Here is a 20832-nt window from a genome sequence, read left to right on the forward strand (position 1 = left end):
AAAACAGGTTTTCATATAACTGCGTCTCTTGGAGAATCCTTAAAAGTGGGAAACCCATATCCGCCTCTACGAAACGATTTGGGCAAACTTGCACTGACTGATGAGAGGAGCCTGGGTGGCGAGGATGACTTTGAAGGGTCCTTGTAACTTGAGGATTCTGTGTTCCAGGGGGAGTGATGGAAATCAGGAAACAGGATCTCCTGCAAAATGTTCCCAGCGCTTTGAAATGGAAATTAGGCTAATTCCAATTTAGGAATCGAATTAGAGCAACCAGTCAGGGTGTTAGTGGGTTGTGCTCGTCCCTGTTTGAAGTTACAGACGGACGCTGCTTTTTCCTGGATGAAGCAGGATCCCACTCAGCCTGTTTTCATCTTTACTTAGCACCTGCTGGCTTGGAGCGGTGTCGCCCAAGCAATCAGACGGAGACATGCGCCAGGAGCTTGACCTCCTGTGTCTGCTGCCCCTCCCCCACGCCCCATGACAGCCTCTCCTGATATGGATGGACAGGGGCCGGTTTAAAATGACAGTCTCAAGTTCGTGTAGGAAGGGAAGGCTAATTCAAAGAAACGGCCAGGCAAGCTTCCTGCCTCTGTAGGAATAATTTTCATCCCCCTTCACCATGGCCCACCTGGGAGCCCATTTTGCCTTTCGATCCCGCTGGCAGAAGACCGACGACGAACTCTGTCGACATAGCATGTCCTTCATCCTTCACAGAGCCATTTGCAATGACTTCTTTCAGAGCTATCTCTACCTGCTGGAAAAAATTCCCCTGGGTAAGTGAGTCAGAGCTACTAGAGAAGGGACCAGAAAGGGGGGAACCGTGGCGAGGTCGCGCAAGAGGAGTTAGAACAAGGACTCTTTTCAGATAAAAAGAACCCATGACCAATGTCAGTGGGCTTAAATGTTTCAATGGCATTCTTTCTTGCAGGGCGCAAAGGCCGGGTGCTGCCTGGCAGGTCAGGCCTCCGCTTTGGGATTTCCACGCACCCTCAGCCACTGTGATTTGCTTCCCAGGGTGTTGGTTTGTTCACAGAAATTCAATTCCTGTGTTTTAGAGGACATTTTTAATATCTGCAAAAATCGAGACGGGGGGCAGGTTAGGTAACACAAAGGTGAGAGTATTAATGCAGTAGTATATCAACTAAGGGTCCAAAAAAAGAAAAAAACCTAAACCATAATAGAGCAAGGTGTGTGTGTGTGTGTGTGTGTGTGTGTGTGTGTGTGTGAGCCCACACTCCACACACAATCCTTTCTGGCTTCCCTGAGTCACAATAATAGAGAGCCGAAAAGGAGCAAAATTTTACTTTAGTCTTTGAATTTTAAGAAAAAAACTGGGGGCAGTGGTCTGTCTCCATTTTCGTTATTTCCTGTAGCTTTCAGGGAATTAGACAATGGGCAATAAAAAGCTTATCGGGTTTGTCTCCACTACTTTTCTCAGCCTCTGTGAAAGTGGTTACTTCAAGGAACTCTTAACAGCACTGAAGAGGAAATAACTGGCGATTAAAGAGTGAAGTGTCCCCCTTTGATTTATATTTTCCCCCAATGAAAGCAGAAACAGTATGTATCAGCCCCAGTCTGTTTTCTTAAGGCTGTCTCAAAGCCTCATTGTGCCCTTGATGTAGCCAGGCTTTCCAGACGTCGCAGGAACTAATAATTCTTTGTATTGCGTTCAAGAAACTAGATACCAGCAGCCCACGAAATTTTCTTTTCATAAATCCATTCCTGAAGGGATATTTAATTCTCGACATACAAATACATTCATCTCATACTTAGACAATGTTTCTTAAAATTTTTCCGTATTTGTAAGTTTATTTGATCCTCACAGCCATATTATGGGATAGAAAGGAAAGTAGCATTATTTTTTTCCTCCCACCTGTGCACCTCCGCTCCCCCTCTCCCCCCATCTTGTTTCTTCAAGCAGGGAAAAGAAAATCAGAGATGATGAGATCTAATCTAGACAGATCTCATCTAGATACCAAAGCAAGAACCCAAGACCAGGGTTCTTTCTGGTAGATCACACCGCCCACAAGTAATTCTTGTAGGATGTGTCATGCATCTCATTTGTATCCAACTGGAGAACACTAGAGCAGTCCATTTGGAAGGTGAGGATGTTCTGGTTGCTCCACACACCAGCAGAGCATTGCTTTTCCAGAACTAATTCTTGAGTATCTTGTGTGCACCCCATCTCGATAACGGTAGCCTGGTGGCCTTAGCTATCAAGAGAAAGATATCAGGAGAAAGATATCAATTACAATTACTAGGATACTCACTAAGGGCAGATGGCTGCCAGATTTTAAAAATAATTACTAGAGGGGCGCCTGGGTGGCTCAGTCAGTTGAGTGTCCGACTTCGGCTCAGGTCATGATCTCACTGTCCGTGGGTTCGAGCCCCGCGTCGGCTCTGTGCTCACAGCTCGGAGCCTGGAGCCTGCTTTGGATTCTGTGTCTCCCTCTCTCTCTCTGCCCCTGCCCTGCTCGTGCTCTGTCTCTCAAAAATAAATTAACATTTAAAAAAATTTAACCAAATTACTAGAGAGGAAAAGGAACACACCCCTGAAAGTAGCTGAAGGTGAATCGGAAAGGAATCTTTTCCGTATCATCTGAAAATCAGATGAAAATTGACTGGGACAAGTAGGCTATAATTTATATTTTGCCTATATCCCTTTTTTCACCCAATAGAGTCATTCTGATTTTACCTATTTTTCTCTTCTGTGAATGTGCTGATAGTCTATCAATGATTTCCAATCTCTTAGAAATTATTAATAAAAGACAAACATTTTGACAAAGTCTTCCATGCAAGCCCAAAGTTAAACAGGAAACAGTGTAAATTTTCTGCTTAGGGTTGGGGACAGGGTCTATTCTCTGCTCTATCTGCCTGGCCTCATCAGTGGCTCTAGCTCCCATGACAATAGAGACTCATTTACTTTTCCTCTTCTTTATCTATATAGTTAGCATTTACCATGGTTCTTGGCCCATAGAAAGAACTCGATCAATACCTGCTCGCAACAGATTAAGTGATCCCTTAGTAATAATCAGTTGCACATCGCTAAAGTCTTGAGTGCGACTTCTGGCACTGCTGCTGATAGAACAGTCACCAAAGTTAATGCAAATTCCTGAAGTCTCTGAACATCATTTTCCCTAAAACCACAGGGCAATCGGAAGGATTAAATGCAGTTACATATGTGAAAACAGTCAAGGCTCAATAAGGACTCGTTTTTTTTTTTTGTTTGTTTGTTTTTGTTTTTGTTTTTCCTTTTCCTTCCTCAGAACCAGGCCTCTTTTAATGTCACCATGTAGGTCTTCCTTAGAATAGGCGTCACCAAAGATGTTAAGCTCAGCTCGCTCTATGGGACTTCCCAAGCAGCCGCGGGTGTTAACGCTTTTTAGTCTGAACCCAAAACTAAGCCAGTAGTTCTCCCTCCCCAGCTCCACTCAGGTGTTTTAGAATTGGCTTCCCCTGCCTTTTGATGATTTCAAAACTTCACAGAAATGAAAATAAAGCCCTTAAAAAAAAAAGGTTAAGGAATGGCTACTGCAGGGTATACACAGAGAGTTTGTTGTTTAGGGTAATTATGGGAAGGATGTGGCTAACCAGACTCTTTGATTCCTTCTTTCCTTCCTCCCTCCTGCTAACTGCCTGCATTGGGTAGCCAGTCCCTTACAGCACGCTCTGCAGGGACATTCAGTCATGGGGACCTTTGCTCAAATATCCTCGGCTAGCTTCAGAAATTCATAGAAAAGCAAGAGCGTGCATCCTAAAAATCTCCAGTGAAGGCTCAGCTGTGCCACTGAATACATCCCCTCTTCAGGCAGGAGTTAAGTAACCTGCTGCGGGTCACGTGGCTTTGGGTGGTGGAGCGGGGTTCGACCCGGGCGGTCTGACTCCAAATCTGCCTTTTTTGAACCTCAAAATCCTGCTGCCTCCCAATGAAAATTGTCAAAGGTGGCTGTTTGTGCACAGATAGGAAGTAAACAGGAAAACAATTATATACATCTCCAGTTTATATACCAGGGCTCAAAGGGGCTCATGCAAGGCCTGATGGAGACGTTCGTGTAAGTTAACCAGTCAGTAATTCTTCCAGCACTATCCACGGTGTATTTCCAAGTACGCAGAAGTCAATGAATATTTATTAGTTATATATTGAGCAAGAGTCTAGCACTCCCGGACTTCGTTAAAGTCTTAGTCTAACTTCACCTTTAGAACAATGGTTCCACAGAGTTCAGCAGAATCGGGGTGGGGCGGGACCTGGCCATGACCCTTCGTTTCTGTGTGATATCAAGTTACTAAATCATTCTGCGTCACCCATCACTCATCTGCAAAATGATGCGCATAATCCCAGTTTTGAGTTCTCATGGTGAGGAGTAAAAGAGAAAATGTGAAGAGATGGTAAGAAAGTGTTTAGTACAATGCCCGGTGTACTGTTCCCACAAGTTCTTAGTACCCACCCTTTACTTGACTCTTTCTAGAAGAGTAAGTCTCTGAGGAGGAAATTGATAACAATGGTCACCTTTTTGCCATCACAATTAAAAGCCAGAGTTAATAAAAACACTTCCTGTAAGACACGTGGGACTGCCAAATAAAACTCAGTGTATAACCATTGGCATTTTTCAAATTGATTTCACCCCCGTGGCCGGTGTTGCTGTACAACTCCCTGAACAGTGATGCTTTGTTCAAATGTTTACTGTTCCCTTCGCAAAGCTGCAAGATTATTTTTCTCTTTAAAGAAATGGAGAACCAGATAACTCCCCTTTTTATTTAGCAGACTTTCAGATACACAGCATGAGACGGATGAGATACAGGTTTGGGATTTAAATAGACCTAGGTTTAGGGACGCCTGGGTGGCTTAGGTGGTTAAGCGTCCAACTTGGGCTCGGGTCATGATCTCGTGGTTCGGGAGTTTGAGCCCCGCGTCGTCGTGTTCTTGCTGCCTCGTGTTCTTCCATGGATAATACCATCTCTCACCTATTCAGTTAATATAAATGCTTAGCATAGGTAGGGCGTACATCCATGTGCGATCAATGATATTTACTATTTTCTTATTACATGGGTATGCCTAATTAGGAGGATAGATATCTTACAAACTATATGAAAACTGTAACTTGTGTCACTTATGTCAGCTTTTCCCTATAGCCACTCTCCATTTTGTTGAACCTGTATGTTACTCGAAGAACAAAACGCAAGACAATATTCATTTAGTCAGCGAATAGTCAAAGGACGTCTGCTATGGGTTAAGCATAATGGTAAGTCTTGGGGTGGCACAGACAAGTAAGATATCGCCTTCTCGTGAGGAATTCAGTGTAGGGAGACCCACACTGGCGGTTTTCATGGAAAGTGGAAACAGAGTGACAGAGACCCGCACACGATGCCGCACAGGTGCAGACGAGGCATGGCGACTTGCTGAATCAGCTTCTGACCCTTCCGATGATATTCTCACCAGAAATCTGTCCCCACTATCTCGGCCTGACTTCTGGCCTTCTAAAATTTGATAGTAGGTGAGGTAGGACGCTCAAGTAGAAATAGAGAGTTGGGAAGACGTCAGCCAAATGAGTAGGGGATGTGATGTGTGGTGGGAAAAGTGTGTTGTCCCTCCCGCCCTCCCTTTTGTTACCTCATTGGTGTTAAAGCCTGAAAAGAATTAGGAAACACCGAACTCGTCTTCAGCTGAAAAGGAAACATCCCTCTAAAACTTTTTTAGGGTAGGCAGTGCATTATTTTAGAGACAAGAAACACCAGATGGCTAAGGCATTCAGGGAGCAAATCAAACCTACAGGGCCCCTCAGGGCAATTCTGAGACTTGATAATGATAACTCTAGCATTCTGGCACACCAGACCTTTGGATTCCACCAGAAATATTGATAAAGTTCTACTCCCCAGCCCTGCTGGTGAAAAAAATGGATATGAGTTCAGTTTTTTTAAGATTTCACGTACAAGTGAGATCGTATGGTATTTGTCTTTCTGCGGTGATGGATTTCACTTAGCATGATACCCTCAGGGTCTATCCATGTATCCATGTTGTTTTAAATGGCAGGAATTCCTTCGTTTTTTTGGCTGAATAATATTCTATGGTACCTAGATCTTTCTCCCTCCCTCCCTCCCTCCTTTCCTTCCTTCCATTTTTATCATTAATTATTTAATAGCTAAATTGGGAAGGGCTCATCTGCAAATTTCTCTTATGGAAGGTCTTATCCTTCATAAGGGCATGTCCTAATTGGGCTTTTCTTTTTTAACTTTTCTTTTTTCTTTCTTTCTTTCTTTCTTTCTTTCTTTCTTTCTTTCTTTCGCTTATAAATAAAAGGTTAGCATGATCCAATATCCTATCACAAATCATTTCAAACTAAACGTCTAAACTTAGCCTACCCATCCTCTCAGATAAATTTTCAGTTGACAAACAGTTCTAACGTCTGGAATAAAGTCTAAACTAACTATAACCAACCATTTAGAAAAACAAAAAGGAATAGAAAGGAAATGAAAAGACAAGAAGATATTCAGCAGATGTAAGCACTTAGCTATTTACAACATTTTCCTCAGAGAGTTCATAGGATCTAGATTCTTCAGGGCAAATCAACTAGTATTCTACTTTCTTTTTTGTAACAAATAAACTATTGCAAGGTTCTTGGGAGGTCAGCCCATAAGGTAGGTCAAGAAATAAGCACCATATCATACCAAGAACGAATAGAACTATATCAAGAACTCCGTCTTAGACTACCCCAAGTTTCACAGAGATCTTGCAGTCCTACAAGAATGAGCGACAAGGTGTGTTTCTGTAGTAAAAAGGCACAGGCTGATGACTGATTACCTTATCTGAGTCAACTTGCACCATTGCAGGAGCTATCAGGAGGGGAGAACCTGGGGCTGGCCATGACACCTCATATATCGTTTTAGTGAAATGCTCCTGTCAATTAGGTGAAAATGAGAACTCAAGCCCATAACCATAAAAACCTACCTATTGAGACTGACCCCTGCTGGGCTTGGCATTCACTTGTGGTCTAAACGTTGCTGGCATAATGGACCATTCTCATTTCCAGATTAAGGTTTTTAATGGACTTCACCAACTAGTTGACTTAAGGTGATGATGAGTGTGGCTGCTTTGCTGCTTTGGTTGGATCAAGGAAACTCCTGGGCTGTGGCTCGCTTGTGATCCCGGGGAGCATGGAGCTCGGGGAAGACTATGAACTGTGATTTCCTAGCCTGGTTTTCTGAGACATACTGAAGAATTTGGAGCAGTCAAGCTATGGGGACAGTTATGCTTGATTTTTGTCATCCCTGTTGAATTTATTGAGCCACCTGCTGTTTACACAGCACTTTACCAAGTGCTAGAGAAGGGAGATTGGTGTAGGTGAGTGGTTCCCAATGTTCTCAACATGAAGACTCTCCTTTTAATGTTGTATTTCCCCAGTCGGTTGCTAATATGTGTATAAGATGGCAAAAAGCATCTATATATTTAATACTTTTAGAAGATATTTTAAAAACAATCAATGTATAATAGTATATATGGGAGATATAGTATATAATATTGTTAGTCTCTAGAAATGATGTAGATCGAACTGATTCTTATATCCCTTTCAGTAAGTTCATGACCATTAAAAGATCCAAACAGTGGCTCCAAAGTCTTTGAGTTGGAAAATACTGATGTAACTCCATAGATGGAATGTATTATGATGGAATATTTTAATATAAGTGGTGTTTGTTGGATTTTTAACTTCTAAAATCACAATTTGGGACTATGTCATTGTTATTTAATCCAGAGACAAATAGTACATTAGTCCAATTTCACAATCTTGGTGTTACCTGAAGAAAAATGATTTCTAGTGAACGTTAAATAGACTCTCTTTTCTCTCTTATTGTGTCTTTTCTTTCTACTGGCAATTATGTCTATTTTGGTTTGCTTTACATCCTGATCAGAACATATTGTACTGTTGTGTATTTTGCTTGGAGTTTCCACCTATCTTTTATTTGTGATGGTTGAGATTAAAAATATGTCTTCTTTAGAATATCACTAATGTCTCCTTGCTTCTTATCTACTCTATTGCCCAGAATCCAATTCATTCTACTTCTGGATGAACTTATGTTTCTGAGGCCTATAGTTTCTGTTGTAATAAAAACTTTCTAGATCAGATAAGTATCTGTCATTTGGGAATTTGTTTTCTTTGGATTCTTGGATTACTTTCATTGTCTTTTAACATGTATCTTCTCTTGATTTGAACGCTCATTGGGCTGGAATATTGCTTCAACAAACTTCTGAAGAATGAATCCATGGTAGGTAAATATTCTTTCACAGTTTGATGGGGTATTAAGTTTTAGCTTCAAAATACTTTTCCCTAAGAATGTTGATGGCATTGCTTCTTTGTTTTTAAAGATTTTATTTGTAAGTAATCTCTTCACCCAACATAGGACTTGAACTCGCAATCGTGAGATCAAGAGCCACATGATCTACTGACTGAGCCAGACAGGTGCCCCTGTTTTCTAGTGTTTCTAATGAGACTTGTGTTATAAGCCTGACTCTAGTCCTTTGAGTATAGAGTTACCAGATAAAATATAAAACTCCAAATAAATTTGAATTTCAAGTAATCAAAAAATAATCTTTAGTGTAAGTATGTCTCATGTGATATGCAACATTTCAAGTATATTTATACTATGAAATTGTTTGTTTAACTGAAATTAAAAGCTAATTGTGTGTCTCATATTTTTATTTGCTAAATCTGGCAACCCTTGAGGGTCAACCACCTTTTCCCCTCTAAATAACTTTAGAATCTTCTAATTCTTACTCTTTGCATTTTGAAATTTCCTAAGGATTTGTGTAAATGTGGCATTTATTTAATTATTATTATTTTTCTATATCCATGCTGCTCAGAACTTGTTCGATCCTACAATCACTTTTAGCTCTGGGAAATTTTCTTCTATTATTTCTTTGATAATTTTCTTCCTTCTGTTTCTCTGTTCTTAAAAATCCTAATTGGTTTGATGTTTGAGCCTCCTGAATTAAGTCTTTATGGCTCTAATCTTTTTACTTCTGTTTTCCACATCTGTCTTTTTGTTTCTGTCCTGACAAATTTACTCAAAGTTGTATTCCAAAGTTTTTGGTAATCAAAACTTTAATTTCTAAGAAGTCTTTATTATTCGTTGAATTATCGCTTTCTTGGCATCTTATCATTGATTTATGGATGCACCAGTTCTCATATCTCTCCAAGGATATGTGAATTTTCTGTTTAGTTTTGGTCCAAATTCTCATCCATTTCTTGAGTTAGTTCTATTTCCTTTGGGGTCATTTCTGATTGTTTATCTCTATTTTTTCTTTCAGACTGCCACTTTACCCCCATGTGTTTGGAAATCATTGTTCATCCACAGTTAGGAATAAAGAACAGGGTCAATGATTCTAGGTAATGGAGAATGTTTCTTCTGGTATATATGTCTTTAGTAGATCTTACTAAAGTCTCACCTGTGTGAGCAGATGTGATGCTTAGAGTCCTCTCTATGACAAAATAAGTGGTATTCCAGGATCCTATACTAACTGGTTTAGGTCTCCTTAGGCGATTAATTAAAAAAAATTTTTTTTTAAAGAGAAGATACTTCCCTGCCCAGGATTACAGTTGTGCTATCAGTTGCTTTTGGGAGGGTGCATTTGTCCTTTCACTGGTTTTTTTTTATTAACTCTTATTTCCTTTTGCAACTATCTGAGGCTGCAAATTTCTTAGCTTTGTTCCATCTGCTTTTTTGTCTTCCAGACATTTGTTGAAGTCATGAATCCATCAGTGGCCCCCCCTCTCATTTTCTTCAGTTATGTGTTGAGGTTATTAAAACAATTTGGGGGGAATATGGGGAAGGAGGAAAGACAAATGCATTCAGTTTACATTCTTGAGCGAGAAATTCCTTCCTTTCATTCACTCTCTACCATTTCCTCCTGAATGTCCTCTAATATGGCAACCCTTTTGTATTTTACACCTGAAGAGGTATAAAATGCTATTTTATACCTGAAGAGGTGTATTTTCATCTACAAAGATCACTTAAATGCATGCAAATTTGCCTCTCAGAAGTTGGAACATGTGTTTTTCAAAAAATAAATGTGTTAAAATAATACCTCATGCAGTGTCTAAAATAATGAAGTGACATAGTATATGAGAATGTGCCTAGCACACTGCCTGCTACGGAAGAGTTGCTCAATAAATATACATTTTAAAATAAACATAACATAAATAAATAAAATAATAAATAAAATTAATAAATAAAATAAATAAATAAAAATAAAATAAACATTTTTTAATTATTTTATTTTCAGAAGATAGAGCTTAAGCACATTTTCTGTAATGTTGATACAAAGAGATATTTCAGTGTGAGTTGCTTAAAAAAGAGGTGAAAAATAGCTACCCCAAATGTACTTTGTGATTAGAAGTAAAGATTAACAGTTAAATCCTCATAAAACACTTGGAGCTCAAAGATAAAACTCACTGTGAAACTTGTGACATGCTGTGGTTTTTTTTTAAGTTTATTTTGAGAGAGAGAGCACAGGAGGGGCAGAGAGAGAGGGAGAGTGAGAATCCCAAGCAGTCTCCACACTCCGCAAGGAGCCCATAGTGGGGCTTGAGCCCATGAACCATGACCTGAGATCATGACCTGAGCCAAAAATCAAGACTCGGAAGCTTAACCCACTGAGCCACCCAGGCGTCCTTGTGACATTCTTTATTCTACGATAATAAATACTGCCAAACTTAAAAAAAATATACAGTAATAAGCTACAGTTTCATTAAACTATAGGGTCATTAAGTCATGAAAATGCCACAGTGCATGAGCTACCCAAAGATCAGAGGGGTTAAGAAGTTTTCTCAAGGTTACATATCGAGTAAGTCACTGAGCCAGAACTCAGACCCAGATCTTCTGACTGTGCCCTTTCCTCCACATGACAAATGGGCAGGCTTCTGAGAAACAATTCCATGTGTGATAAGATTGAACTTGTTCTGTCATATACATATTGATAAATATTAATATTTCATTTGCAGTGAAATTGTATGCTTTAACAAGTCAAATCATCAATGGGGAGATGCAGTTCTATGCCAGAGCTAAACTTTTCTATCAAGAAGTACCAGCTACAGAAGAGGGTATGATGGGAAATTTCATTGAACTGTCCATCCCAGATATCCAGGCTTCTCGGGACTTTCTTCGGAAGTTTGTTGGGGTGAGTTATGCAACTGCAGCTTGATGAGGAAGCAAAGTCCTCACAAACATTGAGCTCACATGCTTCTGTGTGGTCATTTAAGTCGTATTAAAGCCATATGGCTCAGCCAAGAGTTGAGCCCGAAAGCCTCTTTTAAAATGTTCAGAAGGGATGGGTCGTATCAAACCACTGGCTTATCCCCCTTGGCCTTTCACCATCCTATAGCCTCAGCTAATCTCTCATGCTTCAGGGGAAAGGGAACTAGCAGTGCTAATACTACGATTGGGGGATTAAGAAGACATCTCTTTTATAGTCTTCCAGATGAAACCGTTCCCACCCAGATGACTGATGAGAGATCATGCCATTTGGGATCTTGGGGCGATTTACTGATTTCCTGCAATACAAATGCAATATAGTAAGGAAGTGCATGCCTATGTTTGGCTTGAAAATGAGAAGTACAGTAGAATCTCTTTATATTATTTAATACGTCGTTCAGACTTCGCCTTGAAAGCATGTGGTCTCTTTGTAGCCCCGGGGTTGGGTGAAACTGCTTCCTCACTTCCCTGTCAGATGGAGACAAGACAGTAGAGGGTAGGGACAATAATCTTCAGCTCTATAGTCATTAGGTTCTTCTATTTAATGTACAAGCAACCTTGGAATGGTTCCTTAAATGCTGTAAGCTTCAGTTTTCTCACCTGTGACTAGGGCATTAACCATCGAACCTACCTCAGAGGATAATACGAAGATCCAATGAGCCAATGTGCAAAGCAATGTGCTTGCTTTGTTGTGCATAATTATTACCCAATAAATCTAATTTATTGCTACTACTAATAATAACAGGCTTTGGGGTGCCTGGGTGGCTTAGTCAGTTAAGCGTCTGACTTCGGCTCAGGTCATGATCTCACGGTCCGTGAGTTCGAGCCCTGCATGGGGCTCTGTGCTGACGGCTCGGAGCCTGGAGACCGTTTCCGATTCTGTGTCTCCCTCTCTCTCTGCCCCTCCCCTGCTCATGCTCTGTCCCTATCTCTGTCTCTCTCTCAAAAAAAAATAAACATTAAAAAATTAAAAAAAGTAATAACAGGCTTTCATAAAATGCATCCATTAGAGTTTCAGGAACTTCATTTAGTTGCTAGAATAGATTTAATAAAGCTGCCGACACCACAAAGCTGTTGTTGGTCCTACTGAAGACAAAGTCCTAACTGGCAACCAGGTTTCGTTCCAATTCATTTGGAAGTCATCTGTTTGAAATTTGGAGCCCATTGTATCCTGATAAGGGAAGCATTATCAATATTATAAATATCTGAGTTAGGTTTTCAAGTGCACTATCAAGAATATCCCTAGTGTTGAGGTGAGGTTCACTTCACATCCAACCTCCGTGGAGCACCAAGTGTCTGAGCAGAGAAGTTAAATCAGGATGGAGCATCCATCGGGGCCGACGTGTCTGAACATCAGCTGTGGCCACGAAGGTCCATGAAGCTGGAGATGACGTCCATGAATGTTTGTAGGTCAGGATAACCCGGAGTATTTCGAAATCAGTATCACTGACTGATTTCACGGAGTGCTTTTCCTGCAATAGTCCCTCTGCTAAGCACTTTAGAAGTATCGTCTTGATTACCTTTCAAAAGGATTCTAGAAGGTAAGTACTATTATCATCCGTATTTTTTACAGTTGTAGAAACCAAGGTTTGGAGACGTTAGCTAAGTCGTCAAGGTTATGCAGCCGGTAAGAGACAGAGCAGGGACTGAAGTCCAGCCAGGCCTGTCTGACACCAGACTCTCTACTCTTAACCGTGACATATTTTTTCCATTTGTCTCATGAAGCAGAAAAATCCTTGGGGTGTGTGTGTGTGTGTGTGTGTGTGTGTGTGTGTGTACCACAGACCTCAATTCTCCTCCGGCCTGGCCGAAAGCTCTCCCTTCTGCCTGCCTCGTGGTGAGGCTGACTTTGATCCCAGTGCATTTCAGAAGCTTAGTTAGTAATCCAGCTGTCTTGTCACTCCATGTGGAGTGCCAAGCTGACCACAGGGATGCTGGGCAGACAGAGCCCATACAACGCCCATGGACCTGGGAAAGGAAACAGCCTTGTGCTCGCATATTTGTGTTGGAAAAGAGGAGCCTGCTCTTTTCAAACAAATATAAGGAGTCCTTCTTAGGAGACAAGGCTCATTGTGAAACCGTGACCTCTAACTGAGTATAAACAGTCTTTTTAAAGAAATGATATTTTTGTACTTTGACCTGAATAATCTGCTAAATTAGTATCCAGGTCAAGATACAAGGAGTTATGGAATATGAGTATCTGACATGATTTATCCTTATGTCAACTGGGAAAAGGCAGATTGTTTAATTTAAAGTTTTGCTTTCCTTTCAACACTTAGTGACACGGGACAGCGAGTTGTTTAAACTTGCTGCGTTTATGTTTACTTTAGCAAATAAACAAATGATACCAAGGTGATGTCAATGGCACAGCTGATAACGGTCCTCATTTTAGCTTTCTAGTGGGGGAAAGTGGCAATTTGTAAAAAGTAATCAGTATTTGATGGTATTTATCTATTGACATTTCTCAGAGATTGGATGATTAAAAACTCTGGGTCTCACTTGTTATATTTCACGGTTTCTATACAGTGGCATTCAGCACTTCCTTTTGAGTTTTAAATCCCACAGGAATGAACTTACAATGATGTCCTTGAAAACAAAACATGTAGGCAGGATCAAAACTAAAACCAAATTCCCAAGAGTATTTTACTATTTTATATGAATCCATAAGTGTGAAGACAATACCATAAATGAGAATGAAATTAACAAAACATCTTGCTTTGAAATCACACCTTGTATATAGGTCCAGTCACATTCATGGAAGGACATCAGATTTCAATACAGGCAGCCTTGGTGTCCAGGAGGCAGGAGATGTCCCTGAGAATGGTCTTAAAAATTTTTTTTTTAATGTCTGTTTATTTCTGAGACAGAGACAGAGCACGAGTGGGGGAGGGGCAGAGAGAGAGGGAGACACAGAATCCAAAGCAGGCTCCAGGCTCTGAGCTGTCAGCACAGAGCCCGACGCGGGGCTCGAACTCACGGACCGTGAGATCATGACCTGAGCCGAAGTCGGACGCTTAACCGACTGAGCCACCCAGGCGCCCCGAGAATGGGCTTTAAATACCCCTTCCCATACGAGCTGCATGTGAAAGAGAGAAAGAATATGGGAGGCAGTGGCAGCCATATGCAGTGAAATATAATAAATACAACTAAGCCACAGTGGTGAGAGGTGAGCAGTACACACAATTTGGGTGAAAGGTACCTTTCTGTATTTGTAAATGACCATTGTTTCGAAAGTAATTATAGTCAAATATCGCACGTCTCCGTTGGTGAAAAATATAAATCAGAGAGTGAGAATTTTCAAGGGAATTCTATTTCAAACATTTCACCTCTCTGAGCCTCAATTTCTTGGTATAAAAAAGTAGGGAAATTAGACAGGAGTGCTTTAAGCACTCTCGGGTTTTGCTGAGATCCTTCAAGGTCCTACTGGGAGAATGACAGGAAGGGCGAGCGGGTGAGGCTCTGCCTCACTTTAACAAGAGCAGCTTCAGGTTTATTTGTTCAATGAGAAAAAGGAGGTCAGCGATTTTAATCTGACATCTCTGGCATAGGTCTCCGAGCCCTCTTTGCTTTATCCTTCTATGGTTCTAATTCTAAGGCCACTTGCTACAATAATGTGAGCAACATGATCTGTACAGACTTTAAGGCCAAGTAATGGTAAGAAAAATTTGTAGTAATCTCTGAGTATACACGTTTCTACTAAGATCATTTCGACAGCTTACAATAACGTTCCTATACTTATCCCACCCATCGTGTTTATGTGGTGGATTTACTTAAGGGATGTTTTCTTTATGGCGCTCACAGCATAAGCCTTTAGCCTAGGTCTTCTTTTTCTCTGAATGAGTTTAGTTTACGTTATAATATCTGAATGAGGGAGGTGGCATCGTGTAAGTGGAAATGGCAAATACATGGTATGGGTACCACCACGTCCCCCTTCCCATACTCAAGGGGGACATCTCTAGTCAATCACAGAGCTCTTTCCTGCTCAGTCTCGGTGAAGCCTTAAAATATTTTTCAACGTAGCAGTGGACAGATACTATCAAGGGAATCGGAGTTGGCGCTTGAGGGGACGGCTCTAAGGTAGAACTGCCTTTGGATTCACACAGTTCCCTGTTCAAGTTCTAGGTCTGCCATTAGCTGTGGAAACCCAAGATTCCTCAGCTTCAAACTGGGGAGTAATCATTATCTTGTGGAGTTGTTTTGATGTTAGTTATTACAGATGCAAAGAGCTTCTATATATAAGCACATGATAAATCATGCTTATTATGATTCCATTTAAAAAGAAGCCAAAATGTCTTCACTTTTTGTTCTTCACTGTGCCTTTATTGCTGTACAGAAGGCCCTTTGAGTGGACTAGAAAGCGGCATTTCTGATGTTTCCTTCTGCTCAAATCTTTTCTTAAATCCTTAGTTCCTGAGAAAACAAGAGTAGGCTTTCTGCTTAAGATCTTGATTGGCAAGATCTTATTATTATAATTTCTAGCACAAAATCTATTTAGCAGTCATCCCAATTATGGACAAATAATTTAGACCAGATAATATAGAGAGGCCAAATAATATATATCTCAGAGTTTCAGCTGGCCATATATATATATATATATATATATATATATATATATATGCATATGTGCAGCTGGCCATATATATATATATGCATATGTGCATATGAATATACTACTTTACAGAAGCAAGTTTGAGAAAGTTTTCATTGGCTGATTTCCTCCTCCACCATCTATCCATCCTTCACCTCTGGTTAATTTAGTGTACAGACCTACTTTATTTTTATTACTTTTTTAAAGTTGATTTTTTATTTTTCTATCTTGAGAAAGAGGGGGGTGGTTAGAGAGAAAGGGAGAGAGAGAATCCCAAGCAGGCTCTGCACCATCAGCACAGAACCCCATGCAGGGCTCGATCTCATGAACCATGAGATCATGACCTGAGCCAAGATAAAAAGTTGGACGCTCGACTGACTGAGCCACCCAGGGTCCCCGAGACCTACTTTATAAAAACAATTTTAGGGGGTTTTGTGCACAGTACATCATACAGTTTCTCTTACAAAGGCAGGAAACAATTTCTAACATTAAAAGAGATAAGGAGACTTTGCCACAAACACCTTCTATCCATGTGAATGTGCTGTGTGCCATAGGGGTGGGTTTGAAGTAGAATTCTGTCTGTAAGGTTTTCTGCCTTCGCTTCATTTCACCTCACCTCTCCTCTCTCCCTTCCCTTCTTTTCCCTTCCCTTCCCTTCCCTTCCCTTCCCTTCCCTTCCCTCCCCTCCCCTCCCCTTCCCTTCCCTCCCCTTCCCTTCCTTCCCCTTTCCTCCCCTCCCTTCCTCTCTCCCCTCTCCTCCCTGTCCTTTCCCCTTTTCTTTCTTTCCTCTTTCTTTCTTTCTTTCTTTCTCTCTTTCACAAAGCAATAAGCTACCATGCACGTCCATTTAGCTGTGGGCTTGACCCAAATTTACAGTTAATAACATTCTACTTTATAGGGCTTTCTGTGACCCATTTCTTAGAGGAAATTACTGAGTTTTTAGACCTAAAACATTATTTTCTAAAATCTTACTTTGTAATTCTTTTCAAGACCTCTATTTGGATAAAACAAAGAAAGTAAAAACTAGCAGTGTTGGCTATTTCTTGAAAGAGGCCATTGGATGTTCTATAACTTGTTCGTGGTAGTCGGTACGTGCCTGGATGCATTGAATGGTACGCTTAAAATGGTACATTTTATTATATGAAAATTGACCTAAATAAAGTTGGTTCAAAGAGGTAACCGGAGTATCCTAACCGGAGACTCAGGGTACGTGTCTGTACTCGAAGCATCCCACAAGGTACCTTTCTGCAGGGCCCCGGGAGAGCTGGGACAGACTGTGCCTTGGATTGTGGCTCTGGAATAGGAAGGGTCAGCAAGCATGTCTTGTTGCCGGTTTTCAAAAGCGTGGAACTGGTGGACATGATGGAATCGTTCCTCGTCGAAGCCCAGAACTACCTGCAGGTCAACGGGGACAAGGTAGAAAGCTACCACTGCTACAGCCTGCAGGAATTTGCACCCCCACTGGGGAGATATGATGTCATCTGGGTTCAGTGGGTCTCTGGTCAGTCCTGCATGGCATGGCGTCTGCCTTTGCCCCCTTCCGAGAGAGAGAGAGAGAGAGAGAGAGAGAGAGAGAGAGGAGACAATACTTGGGGCTAATTTGAGGATTTGCGGAGAGGGAGCAAGGACGTTCGGGGAGATGTAGTTGTAGTTGTGCTAAGGATAGTTAGGCAGCCTTAGGCGTCATGGAAACTCCCCCCGCAGCTCTGGTCCTCCCACCGTCTCCCCCTAACATCCTCTGTCACGAGCCTGAAAATTCCCGTCCTTGGAGATGGAGTGAGTGCCTTTGGACCAACCTAACCCTGCAAAGAAAACCAAATACTTGAAAAACTTGAAAAAGTGGGGTCAAAAAGAGTTTATCCCCATGTAGGGGCAAAACCGGACTTCCTTAGATTTAAATTCCCCGGAAGCGAGACAGCAGTGAGTTAGATATTGGTCTCAGTGTGTGTGTCTAGGGGACAGACCCACAGACAGACAGAGCAGTAATGACAAAGTTGGGTTGTCTGGGGACGATGGCGGGATTCATGGGAAAGGCAATAGTTTATTTCGTGCCTATGAGGTAGATAGAACAGGTGGCACAATATCTAGTTTATAGATGGGACACTGAGCCTCCTCAGAGAGGATACCTATCCTCCTATGAAGCCTCCCACAACCAGAACAATTCAGGCTATTAAATAATTCATGAATGAGTGAACCAATGGTCTCCTGATTCTTAGCCTTGTGATCTTTCCTACCTTCCTACTCCCCTCCCTCCCCACCCCCCACCATTCCATCCTGTTTCCCCATCTACTTGGCCTCACCTGTAGGGTACCTGACCGACAAAGACCTTCTTGTGTTTCTTTCCCGGTGCCGAGCTGGCCTGAAGGAAAACGGTGTCATCATACTGAAGGACAACGTGGCTCGGGAGGGCTGTATCTTCGATCTCTCGGACAGCAGTGTGACTCGGGACATGGACATCCTCCGGAGCCTCATTAGGAAGAGCGGGCTGGTGGTGCTGGGCCAGAAGAAGCAGGATGGCTTTCCAGAACAGTGCATCCCGGTGTGGATGTTTGCACTGCACAGTGATGGACAGTCCTGACCAGCAGGTGGGAATGGGGTTGGACTGCACAGGGGTGCTTTGGGACAGAAGTACGCTCCTCATAATTCATGGCGGGGGGTGGCGGGATGGAGAGAAGGGATCCAATGCATGTCTGGAAATGCTCAATGTAGTATGTACAAGTTTCCACTAATTTTATAAGTATGTGCACACATTCGGTGGATTTCCCGGCAGATAAATGGAGTGAAACATCAGGAAAACTGCTTTAAGAGACTGCCGTATACACCCAAACTGTACATTGTACACAAAACTGCCCTGGTCCCTGATGATTTGCATTATGGAGTATTCCGGGATGGATGGGGTAAAGTCTAGGCCCCCCTTGCTCTGCCCTCATGTTAGATGCATTCTATTCCCTTCCTCTCCGGGACTATTTCTCTTAGAAGTAAAAGCTCCCCCTAATTAAGAAAGGCACGGGTCAAAATAATCTTATGAAAACAAACCCATTGCTTAATCTTGTCTTTAGCTTTTCTCTTCAGAAAAAGTATATATGGTTTCGCTTTCTATTTGGGGTCAGTTTCACCACCCAGTGATGTAATATGGGTGTAATTTGATAAAAGCCTGCATTTCAGTGATGAGGAAGTGTCTCGTTTCAGGAGAAAATGTTGTACCGTTGAAATTTCAGCTGTGAACAGATAAGTAAATGTCATTGATAATCTAATTTTAGCCACTGGCCTCCGACACCGCTTGCCTCATCGCGTCTGGCCCCGTTGCTTTCATTGATGTGAATGTACGTTGGGAAGAGAAGGGAAATGATAAACCTGAAAACTGAACTAATGGGATTAATTTAAGGCATTGGTTTAATTAAAAATAATCTAACACCATTCAAGCACAGCATTTCATTTTTATTAGCAGAATGTTTAAATGTCACTGTTCCTATCTTCGAAGCATTCCAATATCTTCATGTTGAGGCATATATTTGTATATTGACATATATTGTGTTTTGAGACAGTCTTGTGCGAAATGCAACACATCAGTTTAATTAAAGAAGGTCTACCGCATGGATATGCTGTAACCATAAAAATCATGTTTGTAAGTCAGAGTTCTAACTTAGGAGGAAAACAATCATTATGAAGCATTTGCTACCTCATTATAGGATTACCTTGGTGGTTTCATTTATGTCCTGGGAAGTGATTTACTTTGCTTCTGGAACCTTCTAACTGTTGTTACTCACCATGCTAGGGTAACACGACAGAATGTCAGTAGAGCCACTGGAGAACAAGCCTAAGACTAGAACTAAATCAAATGGTGAACCGTTGCCAACCAGACCGCATATGGCTAAACACGGGCATTCACGTTTTAATCCTCTGTGCCTTGGGACAAATTAGCCAAATCATCTTTTTAGGCCCGTTCCAGAAATTTTCTGTTTCTTTTACACCAGCACCCTTAATTCTCTTATCTCTTGGCTTTCTGCTTTGCCAATACTCAAATGGTAGTTGACAAGTTATCAATATTCTCTGCCCCTGGGTTCTTGAGCTTGGGAGGAAATAACATGGAAATAATATGGAAATAATGTGGATGTGGAAATTTGCTCTTTAACTCAGGTGAGTCTTGAAGATTGACCAACAGTCCCTTTCTCTTCCCAAGTCAAGTCACTTTCCAATTCTTTTCAGACAGTTTTTCTTAATGTGTATTTATTTTTGAGAGAGAGAGAGAGGGAGAGAGACACAGAGCATGAGTCAGGGAGGGGAAGAAAGAGAGGGAGACACAGAATCCGAAGCAGGCTTCAGGCTCTGAGCTTTCAGCACAGAGCCTGACGCAGGGCTCGAACTCACCAACCACGAGATCAGGACCTGAGCCGAAGTCAGATGCTCAACCGACTGAGCCTCCCAGGCACCCCTTTTTCAGACAGTTTTCAGATCTTTACTGATTTACACAATTTCTCAACTCCATAACTACCCTTAATTTAATTGACAAAGTAGAAGTTGGGGTGTAAATTGCATCAATATCCACCCCGCCCCCCCCCCGCCGCCCCCCGCCCCCCGCAAATAACAAGTACAAGGTAAAGTAAAGGGAAGGGTGGTCGGAGAGGAGAGATCATTGGAGCCAGACTACGCTGCCTAATGGGTTGTGTTAAGGTTTGGACATGTTATTTAAACAACAAGAGAACGTTCTGGAGGGTTTAAGTAAGGGATTGATTTTCCTAGTCCTGGGAGTAGAGGTGTAGATCATGTAGAAGGAAGCTATTTAGAGTGCCAGCCATCTTTAATCTAACGCAACAAGCCAAACTCACTGTTGATGTTCATCGACATATCTGTGTTGCAGTGCAAGTAGCAGTCTCTGTTAGTCCCCTAATTCTGTCCCTAGTCCAACCGCCTCAGAATCACACGGGAAGATTTTATAAAACAGAGATTGACAGGCTCCGTTCCCATGAGGATCCAGTTCGAAAAAGTGGGCTCAGATTATCTGT

At 41.6% G+C, this 20832-nt stretch overlaps 1 protein-coding gene across 1 annotated transcript; it reads left to right on the forward strand.

Moving 5' to 3' along the window:
* Positions 1–557: 557 nt before the first annotated feature.
* Positions 558–19193, forward strand: NTMT2 (N-terminal Xaa-Pro-Lys N-methyltransferase 2). Its single transcript, XM_060644936.3, has 4 exons — positions 558–773; positions 10992–11167; positions 17081–17330; positions 18136–19193. The coding sequence occupies exons 1-4, from the start codon at positions 620–622 to the stop codon at positions 18405–18407; spliced, it is 852 nt and encodes a 283-aa protein (XP_060500919.3). The 5' UTR covers positions 558–619; the 3' UTR covers positions 18408–19193.
* The last annotated feature ends 1639 nt before the right edge of the window (positions 19194–20832 follow it).

Source organism: Panthera onca, chromosome F1, assembly GCF_046562875.1.
Source record: "Panthera onca isolate mPanOnc1 chromosome F1, mPanOnc1 haplotype 2, whole genome shotgun sequence".
NCBI classification, from domain to species: Eukaryota; Metazoa; Chordata; class Mammalia; order Carnivora; family Felidae; genus Panthera; species Panthera onca.